Genomic DNA, 27,706 nt, shown 5'->3' with positions numbered 1-27,706 from the left:
CACACACACACGTTCACAGTCACACACACACGTTCACAGTCACACACACGTTCACAGTCACACACACACACACACACGTTCACAGTCACACTCACACACTCTATTGGCCAGAATATTTGACTAATCAAAATCTCTCTCACCAAGACTGGCTAATAGTTTTGCTGTATTTTATTCTTAGTTGGATTTTGTATGAGAAACCAAATTTTGAAGGGCACTCCATCCCCTTAGAAGAAGGAGAATTGGAACTCTCTGGTCTCTGGGGTATAGAAGATATTTTGGAAAGAAATGAGGATGAGGCAGTGTCGACTAAGCCCATGGTGATTGGTTCAATCAGACTTGTGGTCCAGGTGGGTAAAATTAGTAAGCTTTTAATAAAGGCAAACTGGATTTCATCTATTCATTCAGCAAATACTTATTGAATGCTGGATGTGATTCTTTTGAGAGTTTCATTTTGTGATAAAAGTGATTGGGAAAAATATTTTGTGTTTTATGGATAGGTTTTCTATATTTTAAATATTTGTATATGTTAATTAGAAAAGAAACATTCTAATTAGTCTTTATTTTTTTTCAGAATAAATCCTGAAACATGAATTTCTCTTTCCTGGCCCCCATTCCCATATGCAAATGTATTTTATTTAATAACCTAGTTTTGATGAATTCTGTAAGAACAGATTTTCCTTTTACTTATTTTGGTTGCTCTGTGAGTTCTTATTACCTTGAGTGGCTTTCAGGACTATTTTGAAAGCTAAATAATCCAAAGATAATTCAGTTATTAATTCTGGGATTTCATGTGGGTTTTAAGAAAATGAGTATTTAAGGCCACTTTATGGATTGGGTAAACATTTCTTGGTTATTTATTCATTAGTGAGGAACTTGAATCAGTTCTCTGTGGCTCTTGGAATTTGATGATTCTTTACCTTTTAAAAATGTAAAAGGTATCTTCCAAATGAAAAAGCTCCATTTGTGTATTGGACTTGGGTGTCAGAGTGCAACAGGGGAAAAAAACATGTTCCAAAATGAGAATGAGTAAGAATGACTAACAGTTTTTGGCAGAAGAAAATGTTATTTCCTGGGTCAACATTTCTGAGTGATCGGTATTCTAAATGATTTATCTCTTAATAATTTTAAGTACATAATGTGATAGACTTTATGCAAGATGTAACAGACACCATTTTGAAGTGTCATAGTGGAATAATTTATCTGCAGTTTTTATTTATTACTCATAATACAGCAATGTTTTAAAATGTCATTCAAATCCTATCTCTCATGTAGCATCTCTCCTTCATTTTTCTGAATTCTCTACTCTTTCTTGGCCATATTATAATCTGCTTTTTCTGTAATTGTGATCATTTTACAAGTACATGTTTTCCTTTAACACTGACTCTCAATCTATTTTTTACTCTCTCTGTACCGCTTGCTGATGGTTAAACCCCCACTTGTAACATCTCCCAGTGATTTGCAACTGTGAGAGATATGAGAATCTGGTGGGGTGGGGATTTAGGGTCCAAGAAGGAGGACTGGGGGAAATGAAGCACGCTGGTACAGAGACCTCCTATTTTGGCTGATGATAGCAGGCCTCATGCAATTAGTGCTTTTCATGGTATTACATGGTTTGGGGTTTTACTGAGCATCTTATCCCACTGATATGATGTGCTTTCAATTATTTTACCTTTCTTCTTACTATGGGATTTAAGCTTTTTCCCTGTCTTAAATAATGCTTCATGAATGTTTTTGTGCATTTAACAATGTATACATTTTATGATTATTTCCTTTGAGATAAGTTTTTCAGAATGGTGTCATGTTAAAGAGAAGGAACATTTTTATGGTTTCTAATACATGATGAATTTTTTTAAAAACAGATTGTGTTTATGGTTCCTTGACACATAAAAGTCACAACATATATTCAAGGAAGTCACCTTTTCAGCTCATTAACTTTGTTCCTTTTGTTAATATTTGAAAGAGTTGCCCCTGAACTGACCCAAGTGTTACCATTTTTTCTGTACCTCAGTTCACCTTGCTCTGCAACATAGAAGAGGTTCAATAAATATTCGATCGGGGCCCAGGCACTCAGCCAGGAGAGGCCTTTTGTAGTGTGTCTCATGGACGTGCAGGGCATGGAACAGTGACCAAAGTGCAGAGATTTGTAAATCACCATAAACGTGCACCTTTGCCTTTATGACTTAGACCAAACCCACATCATAGTCAAGGAGTGTTACTGCAGGGGCCCATGGGCACAAAACAACAGCTGAGGAAGCAGACACTCTATAGACTAGTGTCTCTGGATATGGATGGTCACAGGAGAGCAAGGAACTAAAACTCAGGTTGCCAAGGAAAGCCAGGCAGGTTTTTCAGTGAAGACGAGGGAAATAAATAATGTTCCAAAACTCTTGAGATGCATTTCTGATGGTCTTTGCTTGAATGTAATGTTGAGATACACGACTAATGCAATGTGTATGCCCCAAAAGATCACGTATTAGGTCACGAGTGAGAACAGGAAAGGGATAAAGTGGCAGATGATCTGTGCAATGTATGTGTGTATTTAAAGCTTATTTTAATTATTGAAAAAAAGGAATGAAGTGAAATGAAGTTGCTCAGTTGTGTCTGACTCTTTGCGACCCCGTGGACTGTAGCCTATCAGGCTCCTCCATCCATGGGATTCTCCAGGCAAGAGTGCTGGAGTGGATTGCCATTTCCTTCTCCAGGGGACTTTCCCGACTCAGGAATCGAACCCGGGTCTCCCACATTGCAGGCAGTCGCTTTACCGTGGGAGCCATCAGGAAAGCAAAAAAAGGAATAATGAACTTAATGCAGAATTTAATACGTGGCATTACTATTATAGATATATACTGTATTCATGTAACTTTTTTCTTTTTTAGGATTACAGAGTTAGTCAGATTGACTTATTTACGGAACCAGAAGGGTTAGGGCTTCTAAATTCCTACTTTGATGATACTGAAGAAATGCAGGGGTTTGGCATAATGCAGAAGACTTGTTCCATTAAAGTACATTGGGGCACGTGAGTATTTTATTTGCAATACAGTTTTAATGAAGCTCTTTTTTGAGTGTGAAAAGACGACTTCAGATAATCTATCTCTAATTTGTTATCTTGTTAAGTAATTACTGACTAAAAGCTTTTATTATTTTTTATAAGGCACATAAAAATCTGATTTTTTTGGTTACTATGTTACTGTAAGTCAGCTTTCTTGTAAATGATAATGATTTCTTGGAGGAAGTGCAGGGAGAAACTGCATTTTTAATGTGGAGATTTCCTTATCGCAAAGGAACCTGATTCATTCAGAGCTGAGTTGCAGATTATACCTTCATGGTAATTCAGAGGAGGTGATTCAAAGCGTGTGTGCCCCTGATATTTCATGTGGGGTGGAGGCCAACACACATACTACTTCCTTTAACAGTTTCACACAATGCTTTCCAAAGCCCCTAGGATGCTGATTTAAAAAATTACAGGAAACTGCAAGAGTATTTTGAAGGAAGCGGGAATATTTCAGCTAGGGGAGAAATTAGGCTAGAAAGTGCAGGCTGTAGAACTGAAGCTGGTGGCCTCCGCAGTGGAGTGCACAGCCCAGGGCATGTGACAGACATGCACCGAAATGCAGGAAAAAGCACTAAAGCTTCTGTGTATTTTATTCAAAGTCTCCTTTTCAGATGTTATCTTTGTGGATGTTTTCTAATAAGTGTATAGTATATTCAGCAGTTATATATACATAATTTATAAGTATTCATATATTCAGAGACTGCTCAAGAGTTTATATTAATGGAATATGAGTAAGATAATACATATGTAATGAATCCAAAGGTAAATACTACAAGAAACATAAATTATGGGGAGGGACCGTGGAAGTGCTCCTTTAGAGAAATAGTCAGGAAAGTCTCTTGTGACTTTTAAGCAGAGATCTGAGGACGGGAGGGAGTCAGCTGTGGGACATCCCGGGGAGGCAGGGTAGAGAAGTGTCCTAGGCTGGAAGCTCAGTGTTTGCAAAGCCCTCCAGCGGATGTTTCAGCAATTGAGGGGAGGTCTGGCTGCAGTAGAGTGAGCCGGGAGGATTGGTGGTGGAGAGGGCTCATATCATGTCAGACCTTGTAGGACTCTGGAGGGATTTTAGGTGACTCCAAGGAACATAAGAAATCACTGGAGGACTTTAATCTAACTTGTGTTTTAGGAAGATCACTCTAGCTTCTGTGAAAAAGTAAATTGTAAAGAGCTAAGAGTAGAAGCAAAGATTTGCAGTTACATAGGCAAGTGTTTTGGTGACTTGGTATGATAGTAGTGGTAGAAGAACAGTCAGATTCTGGATACATTTTGAAGACAGAACCAACAACATTGGTTGACAGATTTTATGTGGGGTATGAGGAGCAGAGAAATGTCCAGGGTTTGGGACCACAGCATTTATTGGAATAGAAAAAAACGGGGAGGGGAAGTGAAATCCAGGTGTTTTGTTCTGGAGGTTAAATGGGAGATGCCAACTACCCATTCAAGCATTCAGGTAAGAGGTCAGGAAGGTGACTGGATACATGACACTGGAATCTTAGGTGGGTTAGGGAGGCTGGAGATATAATCTGGAGTCATGGGCATGGAGAAGGTATCTAAACCCCATGCTGGATGAGATCTCCATGCTTAACCTCACTCATTATTAGAGAAATGCAAATCAAAACCATAATGAGGTATCTTCTCACACCAGTCAGAGTGGCCATCATCAAAAAGTCTACAAACAATAAATGCTGGAGAGGATGTGGGGAAAAGAGAACCCTCTTACACTGTTGGTAGGAATGCGAACTGAAATAGCCATGACGGAGAACAGTGTGGAGATTCCTTAAAAAACTGGGAATAGAACTGCCATATCACCCGGCAATCCCACTGCTGGGCATACACCCCGAGGAAACCAGAACTGAAAGAGGCACATGTACCCCAGTGTTCACTGCAGCACTATTGACAATAGCTAGGACATGGACGTAACCTAGATGTCCATCGGCAGATAAATGGATAAAGAAGTTGTGGCACATATAAGCAATGGAATATTACTCAGCTATAAAAAGGAACATATTTGAATCAGTTCTAATGAAGTGAATAAACCTGGAACCTATTATACAGAGTGAAGTAAGTCAGAAAGAGAAAGACAAATACTGTATATAATGTATATATGGAATTTAGAAAGACAGTACCAACAATTCTACATTCACGGCAGCAAAGGAGACAGAGAGATAAAGAACAGACTTTTGGACTCAGTGGGAGAAGGCAAGGGTGGGATGATTTGAGAGAACACCACTGAAATGTGTATATTGCCATATGTAAAAAAGACAACCAGTGCAAGTTTGACGCATGAAGCAGGGCACCCAAAGCTGGTGCTCTGGGACAACCCAGAGGGATAAGGAGGGGAGGGTTCAGGATGGAGGGACACAGGTATACCCATGGCTGATTCATGTTGATGTACGGCAAAAACCATCACATTATTGTAAGGTAATTATTCTCCAAATAAATTAATTAAAAAGAGCAGGAAGGTCATCTGAGCTTTGGGCACTTTTATATTTAGATTAGGAAGAAAAGGAGGAATCTAAACAAAAGTTTCTTCATCTCTTGCTGCTTTTGAGTTTTTCAACATCAAAGAGACCTATAAGTCTTTTTTCTCAAAGTATTTAAGGCTGAAAAATATCACTAACTCACTCCAATATTTGTCCCTGGAAATTCCATGGACAGAGGAGCCTGGCAGGCTGCAGTCCATGGGATTGGAAGGAGTTGGACATGACTGAGTGACTGAGCTCGCACACACGCATCATATTTTTATCTCCATGTCTGGATGACTTCGTGGCTCAGGCTTGGGCTATGTGGAAGCGTAACGAGCTACCGTTAAATAACATTTCTTACCTTGACAGTGAGTTTAACCTGGTCTTACAGGTGGTAGTTACAAACCAGTCATATTTTACACATTTTGATGGGCTTGCATGGTGGCAGACACTTTTTTTCTGGTTCTTCATTGCCATCAGGGTAATATAAAGCTGCCTTAGATGTCAGTTTAGAGTTTGGGCTCATTGAACTCAGTCAGTTTGGTACCAGGTCAGTAGTACTTTTACAGATCTCCAAGGGGAGTCTTGATGCGTTGGGAGAATTCAGCTGATCACAAGTATTCAAGCTGACACTGCCTCTGTTGGTGCAGCAGTCCTGTGAGCTGATGGAGTAGAAGCCTTCGCTGTGCAGGGGTGCTTCTTCAGATTCCATGAGATTTACTCCAGGGCCTGTTCAATCTGCATTAGGCTTTTCTACACGTACACACATTCAGAGTGAAGTGAAGTGAAAGTGGCAGTGTTGTGTTCGACTCTTTGTGACCCCATGGATTATACAGTCCATGAAATTCTCCGGGCTAGAATACTGGAGTGGGTAGCCTTTCCCTTCTTGAGGGATCTTCCCAACCCAGGGATCAAACCCAGTTGTGTTACTTGCTAATTTCATATTTGGGAAAATGAGAACTTTCTAACAAAATTTTCCTCTCACATTGTGTTGAGTGTGATTTGTCTTTAAGTAGCTGGCAATGCCAGCACCCATCCTTGCAGAAGTGACAGTGTATCTTATCTTGAGTCTATTTCTAATAAATAAAATCAAGGAATTTTAAGGCTTCGCCTGGTGGCTCAGACGGTAAAGCATCTGCCTACAATGCGGGAGACCTGGGTTTGATCCCTGGGTCGGGAAGATCCCCTAGAGAAGGAAATGGCAACCCACTCCAGTACTCTTGCCTGGAGAATCCCATGGATTGAGGAGCCTCGTGGGCTATAGTCCATGGGGTCACAAAGAGTCGGACATAACTGAGTGATTTCAGTACTTCAGTAGTAAGGCTTCAAAGGCAACATAAAGAACATCTGTTCCAACACCATCATTTAGTCAAGGAAGACAGGTTTTGGCTACTTTATCAAGTTGGATTAGTTGTTAGGATTAGTTGTCAGAAGAACAGGTACTAGAATGCAGGTGTTCTGAAGTCAAGGGACATTTTTTTAATAGCCACATATTCTTTGGTCAATGCTAACATGAAATACTTGATATATAAAAATATATGTAGGTATGTGAACTATGAAGCCTAGTAATCGAACAAGCCCCTCATCACGCAACTGAGAACCTCACCATTACTAACACTGCTGCAGCACGCAGCATAGCCCACCTGTTCCCACCCCCCGACTTCTCCACATGTGCGATCCCTCTCTGGAATTTTGTGTGTTTCTCAGCCCCTTGTTTTGTAGTGTCACTATATAGTATCTGTCCTTGCACTATTTTTAGCTGTGCTTGCTTTTGAAATTTATAAAAATGTTATTAAACTTTTAAAATAAGGAACTGTGGCTTGTTCCTTTTCTCCACATTGTTTCTGAGAGTCCCCATATTGATGAGTATATGTGTATTTATTCTTTTTCATTGCTATTTAATATTCACTGCATATATTTCCTTATGGAGTACACTGAAGCCCAGCTTTTCATTATGAAAGTTTTCAGACTTAAGCATAAAAGTAGAAAGGATAGCAAACACCCATATACCCTCCACTTTGATTCAGTAATTGTTAACATTTTGCCATATTTGCTTTATCTTTTTTTCTGAGCACTTGAAAGTAAGTTGCAGGTATTGTGACCCTTCATTCCTATAAACTTCATCCCAAATCTCTCTATAATGACATTTTCCTACAGAACTACCATTATCACACCTGAGAAATTTTCAATATGGCCATGATAATATCTACCCAATAGTCCATAAATAAAATTTCCCCATTGTTTCAGGAATGTCTTTTCCAAGGCTCGTATATTTGGTTGTCCTATCTCTGAAATACCCCCATCTTTGTTTCCCATGCTATTGATGTTTTTGAAGAATTTAGGTCAGCTGCTTAGTGTATGTGCCATAGTCTGGATTTTCTGAATGCATCTTCATGGTATCATTTAATTTGGTCTTCTGTCACCTGAAATTTCTATATACAGGCAGTTAGGTCTTCATGAATAATCAGATGCGGATGGAAGGGTTTTGTCAAGGATGTTACTTCTGTGGGTAGTGACACATCCTCATGCTGTGTTAATCAAACCAAGTTTGATCGCTCGGTTACACTGATGCTTCCCACCCCTCTCCACCGTAAAGACACCTGCCAGTCCCCACTGGAGATTCAGAGCCTGCTCTTGTTTGAATAACCTCAAAGTTGGCACATTCATATTTACATCTTCTGACTATCCCCTTGATTTCTGTATGTAGCCAACATTCATGTGCAGCCATATCTAGAGAATAAGACAGGATCCAACTGGAAGAACTATTTTTGGTTTAAGAAAAAGTGAACAAGATAAGAAGGGTTTTTCTTGTCTGATTAAGAGGGTGTTTCTGAAAGAGTAATTACATGAATGATTTTCATGAATGTATGGATGACCATTGTTATTAGTTCAACATTAGTTCAACAGTATTCCTTTGTATGTATACACTTGTTTTTTTTTATAAAAATATTTTTATTCACTTATTTATGGCTGTGCTGGATCTTTGTTGCTTGCAGGCTTTTCTCTAGTTGTGGCACCAGGGCTTCTCATTGCACTGGCTTCTCTTGTTGCAGAGCACAGACTCTAGGGCACGTGGCTCAGCAATTGTGATTCCTGGGCTCTGGAGCACAGGCTCAGTAGTTGTGGCTCACAGGCTTAGTTGCTATACAGCCATATGGGATCTTCTCAGATCAGGGATTGAACCTGTGTCTCCTGCATTAGCAGGCAGATTCTTTACTACTGACACCAGGGAAGCCACATTTGTTATTGTTTTTTTAAACTCATACTTTATAGACATATGGAGAAGGCAATGGCACCCCACTCCAGTACTCTAGCCTGGAAAATCCCATGGATAGAGGAGCCTGGTAGGCTGCAGTCCATGGGGTCGCTAAGAGTCGGACACGACTGAGTGACTTGACTTTCACTTTTCACTTTCATGCACTGGAGAAGGAAATGGCAACCCACTCCAGTATTCTTGCCTAGAGAATCCCAGGGATGGGGGAGCCTGGTGGGCTGCCGTCTATGGGGTCGCACAGTCGAACACGACTGAAGCGACTTAGCAGCAGCAGCAGCATAGACATACAGTTTATTCATAATATAGGCAAAGGCGGAATACATGAGAAAAGAAAATGATATAACACTGCCTGAAGGTAGTTTATCTCCTGATGGCCTTGTGAATAATGTATCTTGTTGGAACAGAATTTAGGGGAAAAAGGATCACACTCTGTATATGAGTTTTCAGATTCCAAAGTCCACCCACATTCACAAATGTCTATTTGAGTTACCCAGCAGGCCCTCAGCATTTACTGTTCGCAGAACAGCAATCTTCAGGTATGCCAGTTTGTGTGTTCAGGTTTTTTGACAAAACCCTCTTTATCCCAGATTACCTTCCTTATATAAGTGTTAACATGACTAAGCTATATGCTTCAAGGAAAATGAGATGTTCAGTAGCAGATGAATACATACCCTTAGAACTCAAACCATAGAAGAAAAGGCTTAATGAAAGAGTACTTCAGTAAGCACCATGTCGGAATCTCAGAATCACTCGTTGATGAGCCATCGTCTGTGTTTATAAAAAATTCAGACTGTTCATTTGTGAAGAGTCAGACCTCAAGGCCCTTGGCTTGTTATTGGCCGAATAGCACACTTTATAATAAACTGCTGTTATTTAGCTAGGGCATGAAATCAGTGTGTGTTGTGCTTTTTGAGAGCTTTGGGCTCCAAAAAAAGATGTAGTGCATTCTCTTTTTTTAATATATTTTTAATTAAAGAATAATTCTTTACAATGATGTGTTGGTCTCTGCCCTACAACAGCGTGAATCAGCTGGAAGTATACATGTGTCCCCTCCCTCTTGAACCTCCCTCTCAGCCCCGCACCCCATCCTACTCCTCTAGGTTGTTGCAGAATACTGGGTTGAGCTCCCTGGGTCATACAGCAATTTCCCACCTATCTACTTTACATATGGTACAGAATGTGTCCACGCTAGGCTCTTAATTTGTCCTGCCCCCTCCTTCCCCCGCTGGGCCCACAAGTCTGTTCTCTGTCTGCATTTCTGTTCCTGCCTTCCCGCTGCCTCCCAGTCGTCTCTGTAACCATTATGCTGACTTTTAACACTGTAGATTAGTTTTGATTCCCCCACCCACACACCACACACAGCCTCCCAACATTGTGTGTGTGTGTGTGTGTGTTGGTAGGTCTCCAGTAGGATTTTGACTATAAATCCCTGTATAATTAGTAAGTCTAAAGAAGTTACTGATTTATCCAGGACAATCTGTAACAGAAACTATCACCAAAAATGTGCCCTTGGGCCCAAAATTGTGAACAAGAGAAAAGCAAAGAGGGGAGAATCATTTTATAGGTAAAAGATTGCCTTTACAGCCAGCTTCCTCTTGTGGCCTGTGCTCTGGGGAACTTGGCACAGTTAGCCCAGCTAAGATGCTTTAGCAAGACTAATAAAGAATTGGTGAGTATAAGTGATCACCAAGAATTCCACATTTGCTTGTCAAGAGGGTATATTACCATCTCTCTTATAAAGAAGTCACTTCTCCAGCAACAGCAACTTCACCAGGACCCTCCAAGGAACCAAGAAATTGATAAGACTGCACAGTCTTTAGGGACAGTTCATGTGAGGTATGGTTTTCTGGTTTCCTGGTTTCTAGCACATTAGAGGAGGGTGAGGCTTCTGGTTGCCTGACCACAGCAGAAGTGACAGCTGACAAGCATGATAGAAGGGTGTGGTACTGAAAAACCATAAAAATCAATTCCAAGGACTCAAAAAGCATTGGGCCTGGGAACAAGCAATCTTTAGACTTTGAGAGCCCCCACAGACATCACTGTGCATTAAGTCATGCTCCCAGTGATGATCCAGAGCGACTGTGAAAGCAGAAATTATGTTCAGTGCACTCTCTGGAATGAGAAAGACTGTTGTTCAAGAATGACTAGGAGCTTGGTTTTGGGGTCAGCTTGGATCAGCCCTGCATTTAGTACTTGTAGCTGTGTGGCCTTGGGCAATTTAACTTCACTTGTAAAATGGGGACTGTATCTTTTCCTTGTAGCATTGTTGTTAAGGATCTGATGGAATTCTTTGTAAGCTCTAGATATTTGTTAGCTGTTCCTAATTTTTGATACTATGACAGATGATTAGGTAGAACATCCTATTTTTGGTTACAAATGAGATATAACCTTTTAAAGCGTGAAATCCCCTGGCTGGGGCCTCTCTAAATACATACACAGTGCAAAAGATAACTACTTTTATTACTTGGAAGTTACAGACATTTAAACTTTGAAACAGTTCATAATAGAAAGTAAAATCAGTGGACAAAGCTAGCCAAGCCAAGGAAACAAATAAAAGCTCAAGAGATGCATATAACGGCTTCTTCCTCCTGGAGCCCAACTTTGCTCTGCTAAGTGCATCCATACATCATCCAGACCCACATCCTCCCCTGTTCTGGTCCTCTCTCATCTGTGGGGTGCAGTGTTCCGCTGATGGAAATGATGAATTGTCTGTTTCTTCCTTGGTACTTATTTAGATGGCTGATTTATGAAGAGCCTGGATTTCAGGGTGTCCCTTTTATCCTGGAACCTGGTGAATACCCTGACTTATCTTTCTGGGATACAGAGGAGGCATACATTGGATCCATGCGGCCACTGAAAATGGTAAAGATGGAATCTGATCATGTGTTCTTAGAGTCAGTAATTCTTTGCTTGACTTTGATAATTCATGGGATGTGACTTTAAAGCAATAAAGCAGAGTTTAAAAGATAAATATGTAGAGGATGGGACTTATTGCTAGATAGAAATAGTAGAAAGGATAACTTGATAGTTGCTACAGATGGAAAAAAAAATGTGGATAAGCCCATAGGTGTTCTTGGCCATGCAGAGGCACTGATGTGTGTGCACAGCTCAGCCCAGGGCAGATGTGAGAAAGTGAAGAATTAAATCAGGAGGACAGACAAAGTCCAGCTTGTAGGTGTGAGAGAAAGGGGATAATTAGGAGAGCATCACGATAAGTCAGGGCTTCCCTGGTGACTAAGATGGTAAAGAATCTGCCTGCAATGTGGGAGACCTGGGTTCGATCCCTGGGTTGGGAAGATCCCCTGGTGAAGAGAATGGTAACCTACTCCAGTATTCTTGTCTGGAGAATCCCCATGGGCAGAAGAGTCTGGTGGGCTATAGTCCATGGGGTTGCAAAGGGTTGGACACGACTGAGTGACTAAGTAAACCACAGCACAGTAAGTCAGGTGGATCTTAAAAACCATGCAGGATTATTTTAGATGGCGATGTCAGAGTTAGACTGCATGAGCCAGGTCAGAGCTGGGAAAGGGTAGGGCTTGCTGAGGACCAGCTTGCTGTAATGACAGGAGGCCAGGCTGGGTGACTGCATTGGGGGCCCTGGAGTCAGATGTCTAGGTGAGTGTTGTCCTCCAAAGCCCTCCCCTTAGGGAGGATCCCGTGCTTCCTTCCCCTGTATTTTGCCTGGTTCGTTTCTTCTGCGTGACTCTAAGCCTTGGAAGGCTCCAAGATGCACCTGTTTTGACCTCATGTTGAGCTGTGTCATAGGAGGTGTTCACTAAACACGTACAGCATGAGTGAGGCTCCTGTTACAGACATATTCTTGAAATTCCACTTTGTGGTTGTCTTCTGAGTCAGTTTGAAACAAATTAGAAAGTTAGGAAGATAATTTTTTATCTTAATTTTATCCCTCCTGCCACAGGTTGTGGCTTAATTATCTAAATGTCTGCTTGTCTTCATGCAAATAATTCTGGGCTTTTTTTTTCCCTAAAATTAAATCCTCTTTCAAAGAGTAAAGTTTTGTAAGTTTTCTGAATATGTAAAAGAATTGCCTCAAGTTTTGAAGGCAGTTTTTAATGATGACCTACAGAGTTGTAAAGTTCACAGAATTCGAAAAGGATTCCTTTTGAAAAGGATACTTAGTTGATTGTATGAGCCCTGGTTTGTTGATTAAAATCAGCCACATTCCTTTATAATTATAGTTCATTTGCTGTATTCGAGATCTTTGGCTATACTTTTTCACTTATATATGTAACAACCTTTAAAAAAAAAAGCCTTCTGACTTTCCTACTGCTGATTTAAACTCTTACCTTATTTAATATTTCTGTGTGACACCTCTTCTATGATTTTAGTAAGATTTTTGGATTAAAATTTCTTTATTCTAAACATATAGCAACCCTCATAGACCCATCCTCTATGGGATGTTTTAAATTTATCTAAGAGTTTACCTAATTATTTCAGGAGCCCTTCAGATCATATTGTGAACTTGAGTGAACTTCAACAGCTTTGTAAGCCAGAGGTTGCAAAATCAAATGCCTCCAGGGCCAGGCAGCAAATAGGCATGAACAGGCTGACCCGGGAGCTGAAGCCCGGAAGAGGTGGAGACGGGCAAAGTGGAGCTGGTATCCCTGCTGGAGGGCGAGCCCAGTGCAGGGTTAATAAACACAGAGGGTGAGGGTTGCTGCCTGGGGGAATTTGAGTCTAGAGATGTAAAATCTTAGACTGCTTTTTAAGAGAAGTGAGAAATAGGCCTTTTTGGGAGAAGTTTACTGAGTTTAAAAAACAACAACCAAACATCTATTTGGTTAAAAAGCACAGATACCATGCAGATTCAGCTTGTAGACCGCCTCTGTGAGACTCTTCCTCATATCTTCCCTGCATTTTTTGGAATTTTAGAACTGTCTCCACATCAGTTAAACAAACCAGAATGTAGTTGCTCTGTGTGGTTCCATGGCTTATCACAGACTGCCATGGGTAATAGCAAATGGTAACTTATCAGCGACAAGCCACTTTTCTTACAATATTATTTTTCTTTTCAGGGTGGCCGTAAAGTTGAATTCCCTACAGATCCTAAGGTAATGTACATTTTTAAAGAATTTTACTCCCATTCCATCTTCATGAAGATAATACTTGCGTGATTTTATGTATTACTTCCATGAGACATAACTGCAGTCAGCGGGAGTGGCCCAGCTTATACATGCCATCCCCTTCAGGTGGAAGGTGACGCTGACCGCACGCGTTTGCGCGAACAGTATGTGCAGCCATGGCTCAGAAGGCTCACTGCTGTATTAAGCTGTAATTTGCAGTTGTATTTACTAACTGCAGGGCCTGTTGCTACTTGTCTGAAAGGAAAAACCTTACTTTTCAAGACAAGTTCTCCCTACCCTAAAATTCTCCTTCTGCTAGTTCTGCTTTGCATATCTGTGACACACAGTTTGATCTACAGTGTGTTTCATTTTTAAAACAACAATACTTTGGTTCCTTAGTTTGGCCTAAGAAAAATTCTAAATATCAGTTCTAGACATTGAACAAAAACCAATTGTGCATGTGTCTTTTGAACCTTGGCTTTAGGCTATACCACAGCAGGAGAAAAATTCTGATTTTTAAAATTATATTACAAGATACTTTTATTTAGTTAATTTAAAAATGTGATTATAAAATTTGTGTTCCAGGACTTACTGATATTAAGTGACTGATTTAGTGCTTAGCTATTGAGATATTTAACTTCTTACAACCTACTGGCATATCTCATTTCTATTATAGGTAGTTATTTATGAAAAGCCTTTCTTTGAAGGAAAATGTATGGAGCTGGAAACAGAGATGGGTAGGTTTATCATGGAAGGAGGTGAAACAGAAGAAACCACTGGAGATGAACATTTGTCCTTTGTATCAGTGGGATCTATGAAAGTTCTACGAGGCATGTAAGTAGACAGGAGCGACCTGTAAGGATTCCTTTTTATTCCCTTTAATAACATTAAAAACATGGTCTCTCTCCCCCAAAGATAGCATTCCAAATTATTGCAGGGTGGAGTGAATAAACATGTTTTCTTCAGCTAGCTGTGACCTGGATTTGATGGGCTGGTTTGGGATCAGTCAGCTGGGCAAGGCTGATAAATTGGGCCATCTAGATTGATCAAATCTACAATCTTGTTTGTTGATAATATGCTCCAAATGATTGAACTGTTAGTTTGCTTTCTACTTTTTAGGATCATATTCTGTACTTTATAGAGCTTACATATTTTCTTTAAAGTCTACACTTGAAAATGGCTTATAAATAGCCCAAAATATGCAATATATTAATTATTATTGGAAGAAAGTTCATCCAGTTTTATTTGTTAAAGTTCTTTTGAGTCAGTTCTTAAACACACTTAGACAAACATGTTACACATACATGCTGACCTCCCTGTAATCCTTTAAGGAACATTGGTATATACTTCTTAGGTTAATTTCTTGGTGAAGTGAAGTGAAAGTGGCTCAGTCATGTCTGACTCTTTGTGACTCCATGGACTGTGGCCCACCTGGCTCCTCTGTCCATGGAATTCTCCAGGCAAGAATACTGGAGTGGGTTGCCATTCCCTTCTCCAGGGGAATCTTCCTGACCCAGGGATTGAACCCGGGTCTCCTACATCGCAGGCAGATTCTTTATCATCTGAGCCACCAGGGAGGCCATTCTACTAATCTATTAAATGCTAGGGAAGAATTCCAATAGTCATAATCCATGGGTCCATGTCTAGCTTTATAGCTATTTACATTTGTCAGTGACACTGATATTTTAACAGTTCTGAAAATTTCTACTCTTTCATGTTCTTTCTGTTGTAGTTGGGTTGCTTATGAGAAGCCTGGCTTTACAGGTCATCAGTATTTGCTTGAAGAAGGAGAATACAAGGACTGGAATGACTGGGGAGGCTACAGTGGAGAACTGCAGTCTTTACGACCTATATTAGGTGTAAGTTACAGAAAAGCTAATGGGTAATACTTGGGCATTTTTGAGTAATAACTGGCTAGTCTTTGAATTTTGAATTTTTCTCTCTCAATAGGATTTTTCAAATGCTCACATGATAATGTACAGTGAAAAAAACTTTGGATCCAAAGGTTCCAGTATTGATGTATTAGGAATTGTTGCTAATTTAAAGGAGACTGGATACGGAGTGAAGACACAGTCTATTAATGTACTGAGTGGAGTGTAAGTGAAATAACCCAATGGGGATTTTAATAGTGAGCTTCACTTTGATTTGTGTTAAAGTAATGGAGTCTTTGACCCAGAGTAGACACTCAATAAGTACATATCTCAAAATTGAAACATTAAATTAGCCATTTAGTACTGCTACAATATTTTTATAACTGCTTTTTTAAATCTTTCTCATATAGTATCTTTTATATGTAATATAATATTGGAGCAGAATTTGAGTTGCATTATGAAATCTGCAGATTCACTTCCCTTGTCATTCTTCATGAAAAGAACTCATGAATTTCTTAGGATCGGACACAAATAGTAGTGATTTAACATTAGAAACCTGAAGTTGGGACAAAGTCCCGTTTGATTTTCTTATGGTCCTACACCTGCTCTGTTGTATTTCCTATTATTTTTTTCTTCCAGTTATATTAAGATATAGTTGATACACAGCACTCTGTAAGTTTAAGATGTGCAATGTAATGGCATATTCATCATGAAATGATACCAAAATAAGTTCAGTGAACATCATCTCATAGATACAAAATAGAAGAAAAACTGTTTTCCTTGAGAGGAGAACTCTTAGGATTTACTCAACTTTCACATATAGCAGACAGCAGAATTAATTAATCATACTCGACATTATACCCCCAGTGCTTATCTATAACTGGGAGTTTATGCTTTTTGACCATCTTCATCCAACTCCCCCAACTCCCACCTCTGTAACCACAAATCTGATCTCTTGTTCCATGAATTTGTTTGTTGTTTTTGAAGTATAATTGACGTACAACAGTATGTTAGTTCATGGTGCACAACATAGTGCTTTAATATTTCTGTGCATTTCAAAATGATCACCATGAAAAGTCTAGTTACCTTCTGTCACCATACCAAAATACTACATAATTACTGATAATATTCCTGATGTTGTACGTTTCATTCCTATGACTCACTTATTTAGTAAATGGAAGTTTGTACCTCTTAGTTTCCCTCACCTATTTCACTCATCCTCCCACCTCCCTCCACTCTGGCAGCCATCTGTTCTCTGTATCTATGACTGTTTTCTGTTTTGTTTGTTCCTTTTGTTCTTAGATTCCACACATAAATATGTGGTATTTGTCTATTTCACCTAGCATAATACCCTCTCAGTTCTCCCATGTTGTGCAAAAAGCAGAATTTCATTCCTTTTTATGGTGGATTACTATTCCGTTGTGTGTGTGTGTGTGTGTGTGTATACACACTGCAGCTATCTGTTAGACATGTAGGTTGTTTCTATGTCTCGGATATGGAATGCTGCAGTGAATATAGGGGTCCTTGTATCTTTTTGACTTAGTGTTTTTGTTTTCTTTGGAAGAATACCCGGAAATGGAATTGCTGCATTGTGTAGTGCCATTTTTAACTTTTGGAGGAACCCATGTTGTTCTCCATAGTTACTGCACCAGTTTACATTCCTACCAACAGTGCACAAGGGTTCCCTTTTCTCTGCATCCTCGCCAACACTTGTTGTGTGTGGCCTTTTTGATGGTAGCCATTCTGACAGGTGTGAGACTGTATCTCATTGTGAATTTGATTTGCATTTTCCTGATGATTAGTTACATTGAATATATTTTCAAGTGCCCACTGGCTGTCTGTAGGTCCTTTGGGAAAAATGTCTGTTTAGGTCCTCTGGCTATATTTTAATCAGATGGTTTGATTTTTGGTGTTGAGTTGTAGGAGTCCTTTGTTATTTTGGATATTAACCCTTTATCAGATATGTTGTTTGCAAATATCTTCTCCTATTCAGCAGGTGCCTTTTCGATTGGTTGGTGGTTCCCTTTGATGTACAAAAAGCTTTTTTGATGTAGTTGGTAGTTTGATGTAGTCCCTTTTGTTTATTTTTGTTCTTGTTTCCCTTGCCTGAGGAGACATCCAAAAAAATATTGCTAAGACATGTCAAAGAGCATACTGCCTATGTTTCCCTAGGAGTTTTATGGTTTCAGATCTTAAATGTAAGTCTTTAATCCACTTTGGGTTTATTTTTTATATGGTGTGAGAAAGTAGTCCAATTTTATTCTTTTCCATGTAGCTATTGAATTTTCCCAGCATGATTTATTGAAGAATCTTTTCCCCTTTGTATTAATATATTATTGCTTCCTCTGTTATAAATTAACCATAAAGGTGGGTTCATTTCTGGGCTATTATTTTAACATAAAAATAATTGTTTCAGTGTACCTGGAATTTGCTACTGAGTGCTTTGCTAATGCTGAAGTAAGTTTTTATTGAAATATGACTAGTCAAGACTCCTTGGGATGCAAGTGGCTACAAGTCAAACTAAAATGGCATAAGTGATAAAAATGTAATATACTGGCATGCATAACTGAAAAGTCCTGATGGTACAGGGGTTTAGACACTGTATGAGAACTTGATCTCCATCTCTTGACTGGGCCTGTACTATGCTGGCTTCACTTTAGGCAGGTCCTTTTGTTACCAAGTCCAAGGTCATACTGCTCGCTATACTACAGGCCAATAAATCTAGAGATGAGGTATTAGGGCAAGAAATAGTGACTTTTTTAGAAAGCCAGCGGACTGAGACTAGTCTTTTCGACTTGTGTCCAAAAGAGCCATCTTGCTGGCGTTTGGATGCTAGTTTCTTTTATAGAACATAGAAGGGGAAGTGAAGCAGTAAAAAGGACAATAAATTGTTGCAATTATTCCCTGGGATGTGGAATACAGACTCCCCAAGGGATGTGTTAATTTTTACTTTCCTGCAGCTAGGTGGGCCTGGTCAGGATATTTCCTGTGAGCTCAACAAAAAGCATTCTAGGTTAACACTTGGGTGTGGGAGGCAGGGTTCCCAGAAGTTGGCCATTATGTTTAAGCTATGGCAGCATCCCTTTAGTGATTAACTTGCAGCAAAAGCAATAGAGAATACAAAGGCTAAGGTAGAAGTGGATTAAATATGGAGTCAGATTTGTTCTACCCTGGTGGCTTAGCAATATAAAGAATCCACCTGCCGAGACACAAGAGATATGGGTTTGATCCTTGGTTTGGGAAGATCCCCTGGAGTAGGAAATGGCAACCCATTCCAGTATTCTTGCCTGGAAAATCCTGTGGACAGAGGAGCCTGGCGGGCTCCAGTCCACGGGGTCGTAAATAGCTGGACACAACTTAGTGACTAAACAGCAAGAACAAAGCGTACTTTCTATCTGGGGCCTGTGGCAGCAGCATCTGGTTTCTGTTCTTGACTGCTTCCAGTGGAAAGCTTCTCTTTCCCACAGAGGTTCCAGGTTTGACTTTGATTCTGTACACTTAGGTCATATGGATGCATCTGAACCAATTACTGTAGCCAAGGAGAAGGCCATGCCTATGATACAAGCACAGCTCTGGAGCTGAGATGTAGGGTCAGTACAACAGGGGCAAGTTATATATGATTGGGCTGAGGGGTTCCCCAGGAACATCAGATAGAGTGGAGGCAGATATTGGATTGGCAGGAACAGATGTCTGTTAAAGTGAGCTATATGATTATTTTTATGGTCCAGGCTGATGTAAGTTATAATTTGTTATGAGAGTATTCTTAAATGGTCATATGAAATCGACATTGGTTCTGTTGAAAGTGTTTGGTATTAGGTTCTTATTGCATGACTAACAGGCTATATGAATCACTCTAACCTCAACTCTATATTGTATTTCAAGAGACTTCCCACAGACGCCCTGGATATTTTAGATGCATCTACAATGTAATATGCTTTTAACGTTAGTCATGTCATTAAATTCTTGTGTTGGTGGTTGTTTCTGGCACCATCTTGGCAGAATGACACAGTGACTTCTGGGGCTTCCATTCTTAGCAGGAAATGCCTTCTCCTAGGTCCTGTTCTGGAACCCTAATGTATTAGAATCTTCCATAGACAAAGGTATGGTGTTCAGAAGTCATCTGAAATATTGCTGTGGCTATATAGTATTTTTGACTGCCTTTAAAGTAAACTATTTAGAGGGAGAATATACAATGACCAACTCAGTATAGGGAAACAGTTGAGCATTTTGATACTCCCCAGGTGTGTTGGGTCTATTAGTCAGAGCCCAGTCATACACCCTTGCAGAGGAAGCAAAAGGATGCTGGGTGGATTCCCACCGGGCATGTATGTAGATTATTCTATGAGCACAGGTAAAATTACTGTGCCTGGAGCCAGTCTCTTTTTTACCCAGCCCTTGTTTACTTAAAATCTGTTTCCTTTATAAAATGTTGCTTTTATGTTTCTATTTTTAGTCATTTCTAGTTACATTTCCTGGCTTAGGCTTTTTCTTTTCAGCTGGTTGGTAGCAGTTGGGTTTTGTTACTGGGGGGAAGTTGAAAGGAGGCGTGCGTGTGCATGCACACACACACACAGCCACTTCCTTGTTTTACATTCTGGGTTGTAGAAGTGCTTCAATTTGCCAAGGCCAGCTGCTTCCTCATATTTCACTCAGTTGATCATTAGACAAATATTTATTGAGGTCTATTATGTGCAAAGCATTGTATCCTCAAAGAAGTTATAGTGTTTATAATAAAACATAATTATTGCTACAAAAGATGCAAAGATTAAGTGCTCTGGGGACCTACAGCAGAGAGGAGTCAATTTCCAGCTTGGACAGAGGGAAGACTTTGGAGGAGGCAGCACGGGAGTTGAGCCCTGCAGGACAGGAAGGTTGAGATGTGCCAGTGGCACATGCGTAATAAATTCCCTGAGTGGTGAACTCAGTGTTCATAACTCGGAAGCCGAGAACAGCCTTCGGGAAGGGCACCCGTGAATCCAGCAGAAGAGGTTTTAGGAACTACATTTCATTCCTTGTTGAAACATCACAAGAGTTGCCTTTACACATCCCCGCTCATCACTTCCTAGTTCTATGCTGTCCCCTTGCTTAACTAGTGAAAACTGGGCTAATTTTTTAAAAACGAAGAGCAAAATGAAATATTTCTGGAGTCCACGTTTTTCAAAAAGTGTTGTTTTGACTCAACAGAAGGGCAGGTTTGCACTGCTGCCCTTAAATTCTGAGCAGTGATCCCAGCAGGCTGAGATCTGTTTGTACTTGCCCACCCTCCACCCCTTCCAATCTTGTAGACAGAGAAGTGTTGATTCACATGTGCAGAATATGCTTAAGCAAGGACAGGAAGGAGTTTTCTTCCTAACAGTTTCAGGTATAAGTTATAAATAGACTCTAGATGATAGATATACCAGAGCATCTCAGAAATGAATTTTGGATTTTTTTACTCCCATATTCATGGGTGATTCATCTGGGGTTGCATCTTGGAAAGAAAACACTACTGTCAGTTCAAGTGACATTTTAATAAATGGGTTTCCTGTTTCAACTTCAGTGAATTAGAAAGGTTTACTTCAGTGTTGGGTGTTTTTTTTTATAAATTTATTTTTTTTAATTGGAGGCTAATTACTTTACAATATTGTAGTGGTTTTGCCATACATTGACATGAATCTGCCACAGGTGTACATGTGTTCCCCATCCTGAACCCCCCTCCCCGCTCCCTTCCCATCCCATCCCTCTGGGTCATCCCGGTGCACCAGCCCCGAGCACCCTGTCTCGTGCATTGAACCTGGACTGGGTGTTTTCCTATAAGTAATGTATTTTAGTTTTATAGGGAAGTACAGTACCCACACTTGTTAAACACCAACAAAAGCACTGGCTGAAGTGTCTTTCAAAGCTTGCTCGACTTGTCTCCTGAGTTTTCTATCTTTCCCTCCTCACTGGCTGTTTTCCTTTCAAACCTTAAAGTCAAACAGTCAAGCAAAAAGGACTCTAAGCCTCTTGACCTTCTAACCTTCTGTGCTTCTCTAACTTGCTATGGACCCAGAGCCTTGTCAGGAGAACTTTTTTGTGATATGTCTTAACTTCTTTGATTTCTTTTTAGGTCCTGGCTTTTGTAAAGTAGATTTTCTTGCTCTGTGGGAATTCCTCCTCTGTTGCAGCGTTCTGCGATCCCTCTGTTTTTTCTCTAATGACTAAGCCAACGGCTGTGTGAACAGAGGCCACACACTCAGGCACCCATGAGCTGTACAGCCTTACCCTGTCAGCAATGGGATCCTGGTCAATGCCCTTACTTAAAAATGAAAATACAGACTTGTACAAAGGTTAAGGGATCTCTTTAAAGTTATCTGAAAGCTAATGTCATGACCATATTTAGAACCAGCCTCCTAATCCTTCATCTCACAGTATTGGAGAATAGAATTTTTAAATTGCTTAATGAGCTTCTGAAGTGGGAGAGCAGTATTTTCTGAAATAGACTGTGATTAGTGCTTATAGCATTTTCTCCATTCAGATGGCCAGAAGTGAGTCCAGATGTTAGCTGTCATAACTAATTATCACTTGAGGCTTTTGCAGTGTTCTCTTTGATGGCTGTTTATTTCCAAGTAATAACTGTACTTGAGTTTTTAAGTCAAGCCCTTTGGATAAGTTATAATCTGTTCTAATTGTGAAGCATATGGGCTGTATTAAGTAGAATAGTAAATGAAAAGATACTTTACAGGGTAGGTGGCAGTTCAGGTCAAGAAATGAGACCTGGTGAGCCTCAAGAGCCTTGGACAAGGGTTCATTCATCCTTGGCCACTAACTGATTGTGTCACCTTGGACAGGTCACATCCCATTCAGAACAAACAGCAACAAATAATTCCATGTGATACTTCTTACCCATCCCTGAACTTTTGAGGGAAAGAATCTTGTCTTTTTCACCTTGCGTTCCTAGTATCCCAGCACACATGGTAAATGACCTGTCTGTTAAAGAATAATTTTTTTTCCTGTCTTTAGGTTTTCCTTTCTGTAACATGTGAAAAACAGTCCCTCCCTGTTACTGACTCCAAGCTCACACTGCTCGCCACACAACAGGCCAGTTAATTGACAGACAAGGTGTTAGGGCGAGGAATAGCTACTTTATTTAGAAAGCCAGCAGACATAGAAGATGGTGGGCCATCTTTGTCCCAAAGAACCATCACCAAGTTAGAATTCAAGCTGCTTTTACTCTAAAAGGGAAGGAGGCATGGCGGATTGCTGCAAATGTGATTGCTGCAAATGTCTTGGTACTGCAACCCTTTGTTGGCAGCTATCCATGTAGGTCCAGTCACAGTGTTCCTATAAGCCTCCACAAGACAATTATAATTTTCTGTTCTAGAGCTATTTATCTCTATATGAATGGGGAAGTGTTACACCTTTAAAGGTCAGAGTCTTGAGAATCAACTATGATGTATATTTCAGTGTATAAGCAACATTCCTTTACGGAGGTGCCGCACCAGCATGGCTAAGCGTGGGCAACAGAGCACAAAGGTTAGAGCTAAAGGAACAGATTCAATGTGGAGTCAAGTTTGTTCTCTTTTGTAGAATAAATGTGATAACAGATGTAAAAAGTGTTTTGGAAAGTACTTTTGGGAAGTACTATAGGCATAAAGGTATTATTCCTTTAAGCTGTGAGAGGACCAGTGCAGGGCAGTGAATTAACTGAGGGGGAAACATTGAGTATCTCTTGAATGTAACAGAATTGAAAAACTCTTTTTCCCTTCAAAGACTTTATCTTTGGATAGGAAACAGCATCAATAAGGTGGTTTTGTTGACTTTCCTCTCTGAGTGTGGATCATTTAAAAGATAAAAAATGTGAAAACATTCCAGGAGATTGTTTCTTAGTATTCCTGAGAGTTTGCTCAGTTTTGCTTTTTATGTAGTTGTGTTATGTTGGAAATCCTGATTGAAACAAAATTTTCATTACTTAGCTATTTTATGATTATTTAAAGCATTTTTTTTCTGTCGGCTTCCCCCGCCCACCCCCAGTGTGATTTGCTGTGTAATAAGAGACAGAACTTCTGTAATATCTTTCTGGAAAGATAACTTTTTGTTATCAACATTAAAGAATCCTTAGTTGTTTATTAGAAGAGTTTTTACAGGTTATTTCTTGAAAGTCCAAACTGTCTCCTTAGAATCAGAAATATGGAGAAATAATCTCATTGGAGCTTTCTCAGGGAATAGGATTTGGTAAGCAAGAACATCAAAAGGTTGATGCAAAGATATTCTTTTTCTTGCCACTTTGATTTGTCCTACTAATTATCTGCTCCTAAAAGATTGATGGAGAGCAAGAAAAATTAAGATTACTAATTAGTAAAACAAATGAAAGTTGCTCTATGATACATATTTGCCCAAATGTGTGATTTATTACAAATGTAGACTATGAACTATAATGAGTCAGTGCTTTTGTTTCTTTAGATGGGTAGCCTATGAAAATCCTGACTTCACAGGAGAACAGTACATACTGGATAAAGGTTTCTATACCAGCTTCGAGGACTGGGGAGGCAAAAACTGTAAGATCTCCTCTGTTCAACCCATATGTTTGGTAAGGAGTTATATTTTTCTATGAGAACATTTGCCTGAATTTTGGATTCCATTAATGTGTGCTTCTGGTTCATGAAACATTTTATTATAAAAACTATCCTGAGGTTTTTAATGGTAATTGTTAATGATCTAGAGAAAAACTTTCACGATGTCTACCCTACTCATTTCCTTTTCTCTTCCCTTTAAAAATTCTTAGGATTCTTTCACTGGCCCAAGGAGACGAAATCAGGTAACTTAACAAATTCTCTATTTTTCATAATTAGAAACCTTCCATTGAAAAGCTGAATTTATGTGTAAAACATAATACATTTAGGGACATATTGTTAGTTTTACCCATTTTTATGCCTGAAAGCATAACTATATTTTAAAATTAGATTTAAGTTTACAGTAAGGCTTAATCAGGGGTCTTCCCAGGTGGCTCAGTGGTAAAGAATCTGCCTGCCAGTGCAAGAGATGCAGGGAGTTGGGTTTGATCCCTGGGTTGGGAAGATCTGTTGGAGGAGGAAATGGCACCCCACTCCAATATTCTTGCCTGGAAAATCCCATGGACAGAGAAGCCTGATGGGCTACAGTCCATAGGGTCAGAAAGAGTCAGACATGACTGAGCAACTGATCACGCAAGGCTTAATTGATAACACTGACCCATATCTAAATACTTCTTATAAAATGTTTTTATATGTAAAGTTAAATTTTATATCATTACAGTGGATTATTTATATTATTATACTGGGATTAGTATTTCAAACAATAGCATATAGTTATTGTGGTAAACAATAAAATATATTTTCCTATTTGCTGTGTCTGCATTAGACATTTTATATGGCTTCTTTTACATGGTCTCTCACTTAAGCCTTTGGAGTGCTGACTCTGTACATCAACTGAAGTGTTAATTTCCTTATTTAAGACTTTTTAATGTAAGTGTTCAGACAGCCATAATTACAGAGTCACAAACGCGACTGTAGCCTCCTTTATTGGCATACACAGTCTCACAAGTCAGCAGGTGACTTCCACCGAGGGAGGAAAACTGCACTACATGTTTCCAAAATACAGTTTCTTATAAAGGTTAGACCTGTCAACAATTACTTTTGGCCACAATAAAGCTTTAAAATGCCTCACAGCTTGTTAGGACAGGGTAGGATGTTCTGTAGCAAGCTGCCTCTATTGTTGGACTGTCCTTTGATTACTCTGAATTAAACAGTCGTGAACGGTGCAGCCAAAATGCTTCTAATTAATCATTAATATAGATACAGAAAAGGATTTATAAAATTCACACCAGTTTACTGTAACAAAAGTTAACAGGCCGTGTTTGGTCATTTCAAAGGCTGAATGAATATATTTAGGAATATGATTTTACTTGTTTCTGTTTACTTTTTTCAAAGATTCACCTGTTTTCGGAACCACACTTTCAAGGTTGCAGTCAATGTTTTGGAGAAACAATAAGTCAAATTGATGATTCATTCTCTACGAAGTCTTGTAGAGTTTTAGGAGGCAGGTAAGCAAAACAATGGACTGGAAGAGCACAATCAGTGTGGGAAACAGGATTCATACCAGCACATAAATATACTTGTAGGTGCTTGGCACTATAAAACCACCAAATAGTGAGTACTGAAGTATACTTTAGAGCACTGGGTGTCGGACGTCAGAGGACACAGGCATCAATCAATGCGGGCAGGAGAAGTTCAACATCATCCCCTCGTTGTGCAGTGGGATTGAGACCAGGTTCTTTGCACTGTAGGTCTCTCCTGTTATCTGTCAAGGGATTCTAGGTCATCTCCAAGGCTCATCCCAAGGTAGATTTGTTTACAGGTGAGTAGGAGGAAGGTAGGCATTCTGAATGTTAGGCAAGTGCATGGCTAGACTGGAGTGCTGATGAGGGGCACACTGCCCTCACTAGCTGGGTGGTCTCTGTATTTGGGGAAGGGGAAGTGACTTTGGACAGGGAGGGTAGACTCAGATGATGACTTCCCTCAGCATGTGAGCTTAGCCGGACACCACAGGATACACAAGACGGGACAGACAAGGAGTCCAAGCCAGGAGAAGGGATCAGGAAGCCTTTAGAGCAATCTGTGCAAAAGGTGATGAAGAATTAAGTCAAATAATAATAATAATAGTAGTGTTAGTAATGCCTTTAATCATACACTGAGGATTAGTGTATGAGAAGCTTCAAGGGCTTGACGAAACCACTTTGGCCTGTAGTAGAATGGTGGCACCATGAGAGGAGCAAGGAATGCTGGAAGGTGGAAAGGTGAAAGCATGAATCATTTCATGGAGAAAAACAAATTTATTTCCCAAATGCAAAGTTATGATTATTAATTTGCTACAAGATGAAATGCAGTAAATATATCCAGATATTTTTGAAGAGAGAACACCATTAGCCATAAGAAGCTTTGTGTTTATTGAATGGCAGGTTACCTCTAAAAATCAGACTTCTAGACTGGGAAGACTCAGATTATACACTGTACATGTGTGTGGTTTTTCCTTTGTAGCTGGGTTGCATATGATGGAGAAAATTTCTCTGGTAATCAGTACGTGTTGGAGGAAGGCCACTATCCTTCGCTGTCTGCAATGGGATGCCAACCTGGAGCAACTTTCAAGTCTCTTCGTTTTATAGATGTTGTAAGTACATCAGGGTGAATACAGTGCTAACAGAGATACAAAGCTGAGTCAGAGCAAGGGCACCAGCAGGTAGACTTCCTCATAGACAATTTGGAGGCAGAAAAAAATAATTACATAGTCTCTTTGAAGATCTTTAAAATGTAAATTGGTTTCATTTGCTGTTTTCTCAGACTTGAGGGGCAGGCAGTGTTGGGTCAGTCCTGCTGCACTCTCATGGGCTAGTTCAAGGCCCTCTGGCTTGTTTTTCCATTTCATACCTGACCCCTATGTCTATACCTTTCCCTTTACAGGCACCCATTCTAATGTGTTTGGGGTACAGCTTGGATATTCGTATAAAATGTATGTTTTATAAAAATATGTATAAAGGCTTTTATTTTATATGCAGTATTATGCTATAGTTCTCATTGTGTTATAAACATAACTACTTACATTAAAAATGTTTGAGTCATCCATTATGCTGTATGTACATCTAGAGTCTAATGTGTGTACATGATGTAATATTTACATACAATATGTAGTCAATAACCAGATGTACATACAGCATAATGGATCACCCTGAGAGGGAGTCTTTGGGGAACATAGATTAAAGGGGGATTTACTGGATTTCATGTGCATGAGTATGCAATTTCACTAAGTACTACCCAATTCCACCACTTTACATTGTGGCCGGCAGTGCATGTGGGTTCCTATTTCCGGTATCATTGCGATTACTGAGTATTCTGACATTCTAACTTTTGTCACTTTGAAAGAATGGGGTAGACAGTATTATCTCATTGTTAGTTACTAGTCACTTGGGT

The 27,706-nt window shown here is 39.7% G+C and overlaps 1 protein-coding gene across 2 annotated transcripts in view; it reads left to right on the top strand.

The window, feature by feature from the left end:
• Nucleotides 1-27,706, top strand: part of CRYBG1 (crystallin beta-gamma domain containing 1) — a 229,087-nt gene that overhangs the window by 189,794 nt on the left and 11,587 nt on the right. For both annotated transcript variants that reach the window (XM_040238556.1, XM_040238557.1), the window contains 11 exons: nt 179-347; nt 2,877-3,016; nt 11,527-11,653; nt 13,828-13,863; nt 14,552-14,709; nt 15,608-15,734; nt 15,826-15,971; nt 24,168-24,294; nt 24,490-24,522; nt 25,673-25,785; nt 26,780-26,909. In XM_040238556.1, coding sequence (XP_040094490.1) covers nt 179-347; nt 2,877-3,016; nt 11,527-11,653; nt 13,828-13,863; nt 14,552-14,709; nt 15,608-15,734; nt 15,826-15,971; nt 24,168-24,294; nt 24,490-24,522; nt 25,673-25,785; nt 26,780-26,909 — 1,306 coding nt within the window. The remainder of the gene's footprint in view (nt 1-178; nt 348-2,876; nt 3,017-11,526; nt 11,654-13,827; nt 13,864-14,551; nt 14,710-15,607; nt 15,735-15,825; nt 15,972-24,167; nt 24,295-24,489; nt 24,523-25,672; nt 25,786-26,779; nt 26,910-27,706) is intronic.

This window comes from Oryx dammah, unplaced genomic scaffold (assembly GCF_014754425.2).
Source record: "Oryx dammah isolate SB20612 unplaced genomic scaffold, SCBI_Odam_1.1 HiC_scaffold_4, whole genome shotgun sequence".
In the NCBI taxonomy this organism is placed as follows: Eukaryota; Metazoa; Chordata; class Mammalia; order Artiodactyla; family Bovidae; genus Oryx; species Oryx dammah.
This window is presented reverse-complemented; position numbering and strand designations above follow the sequence as displayed.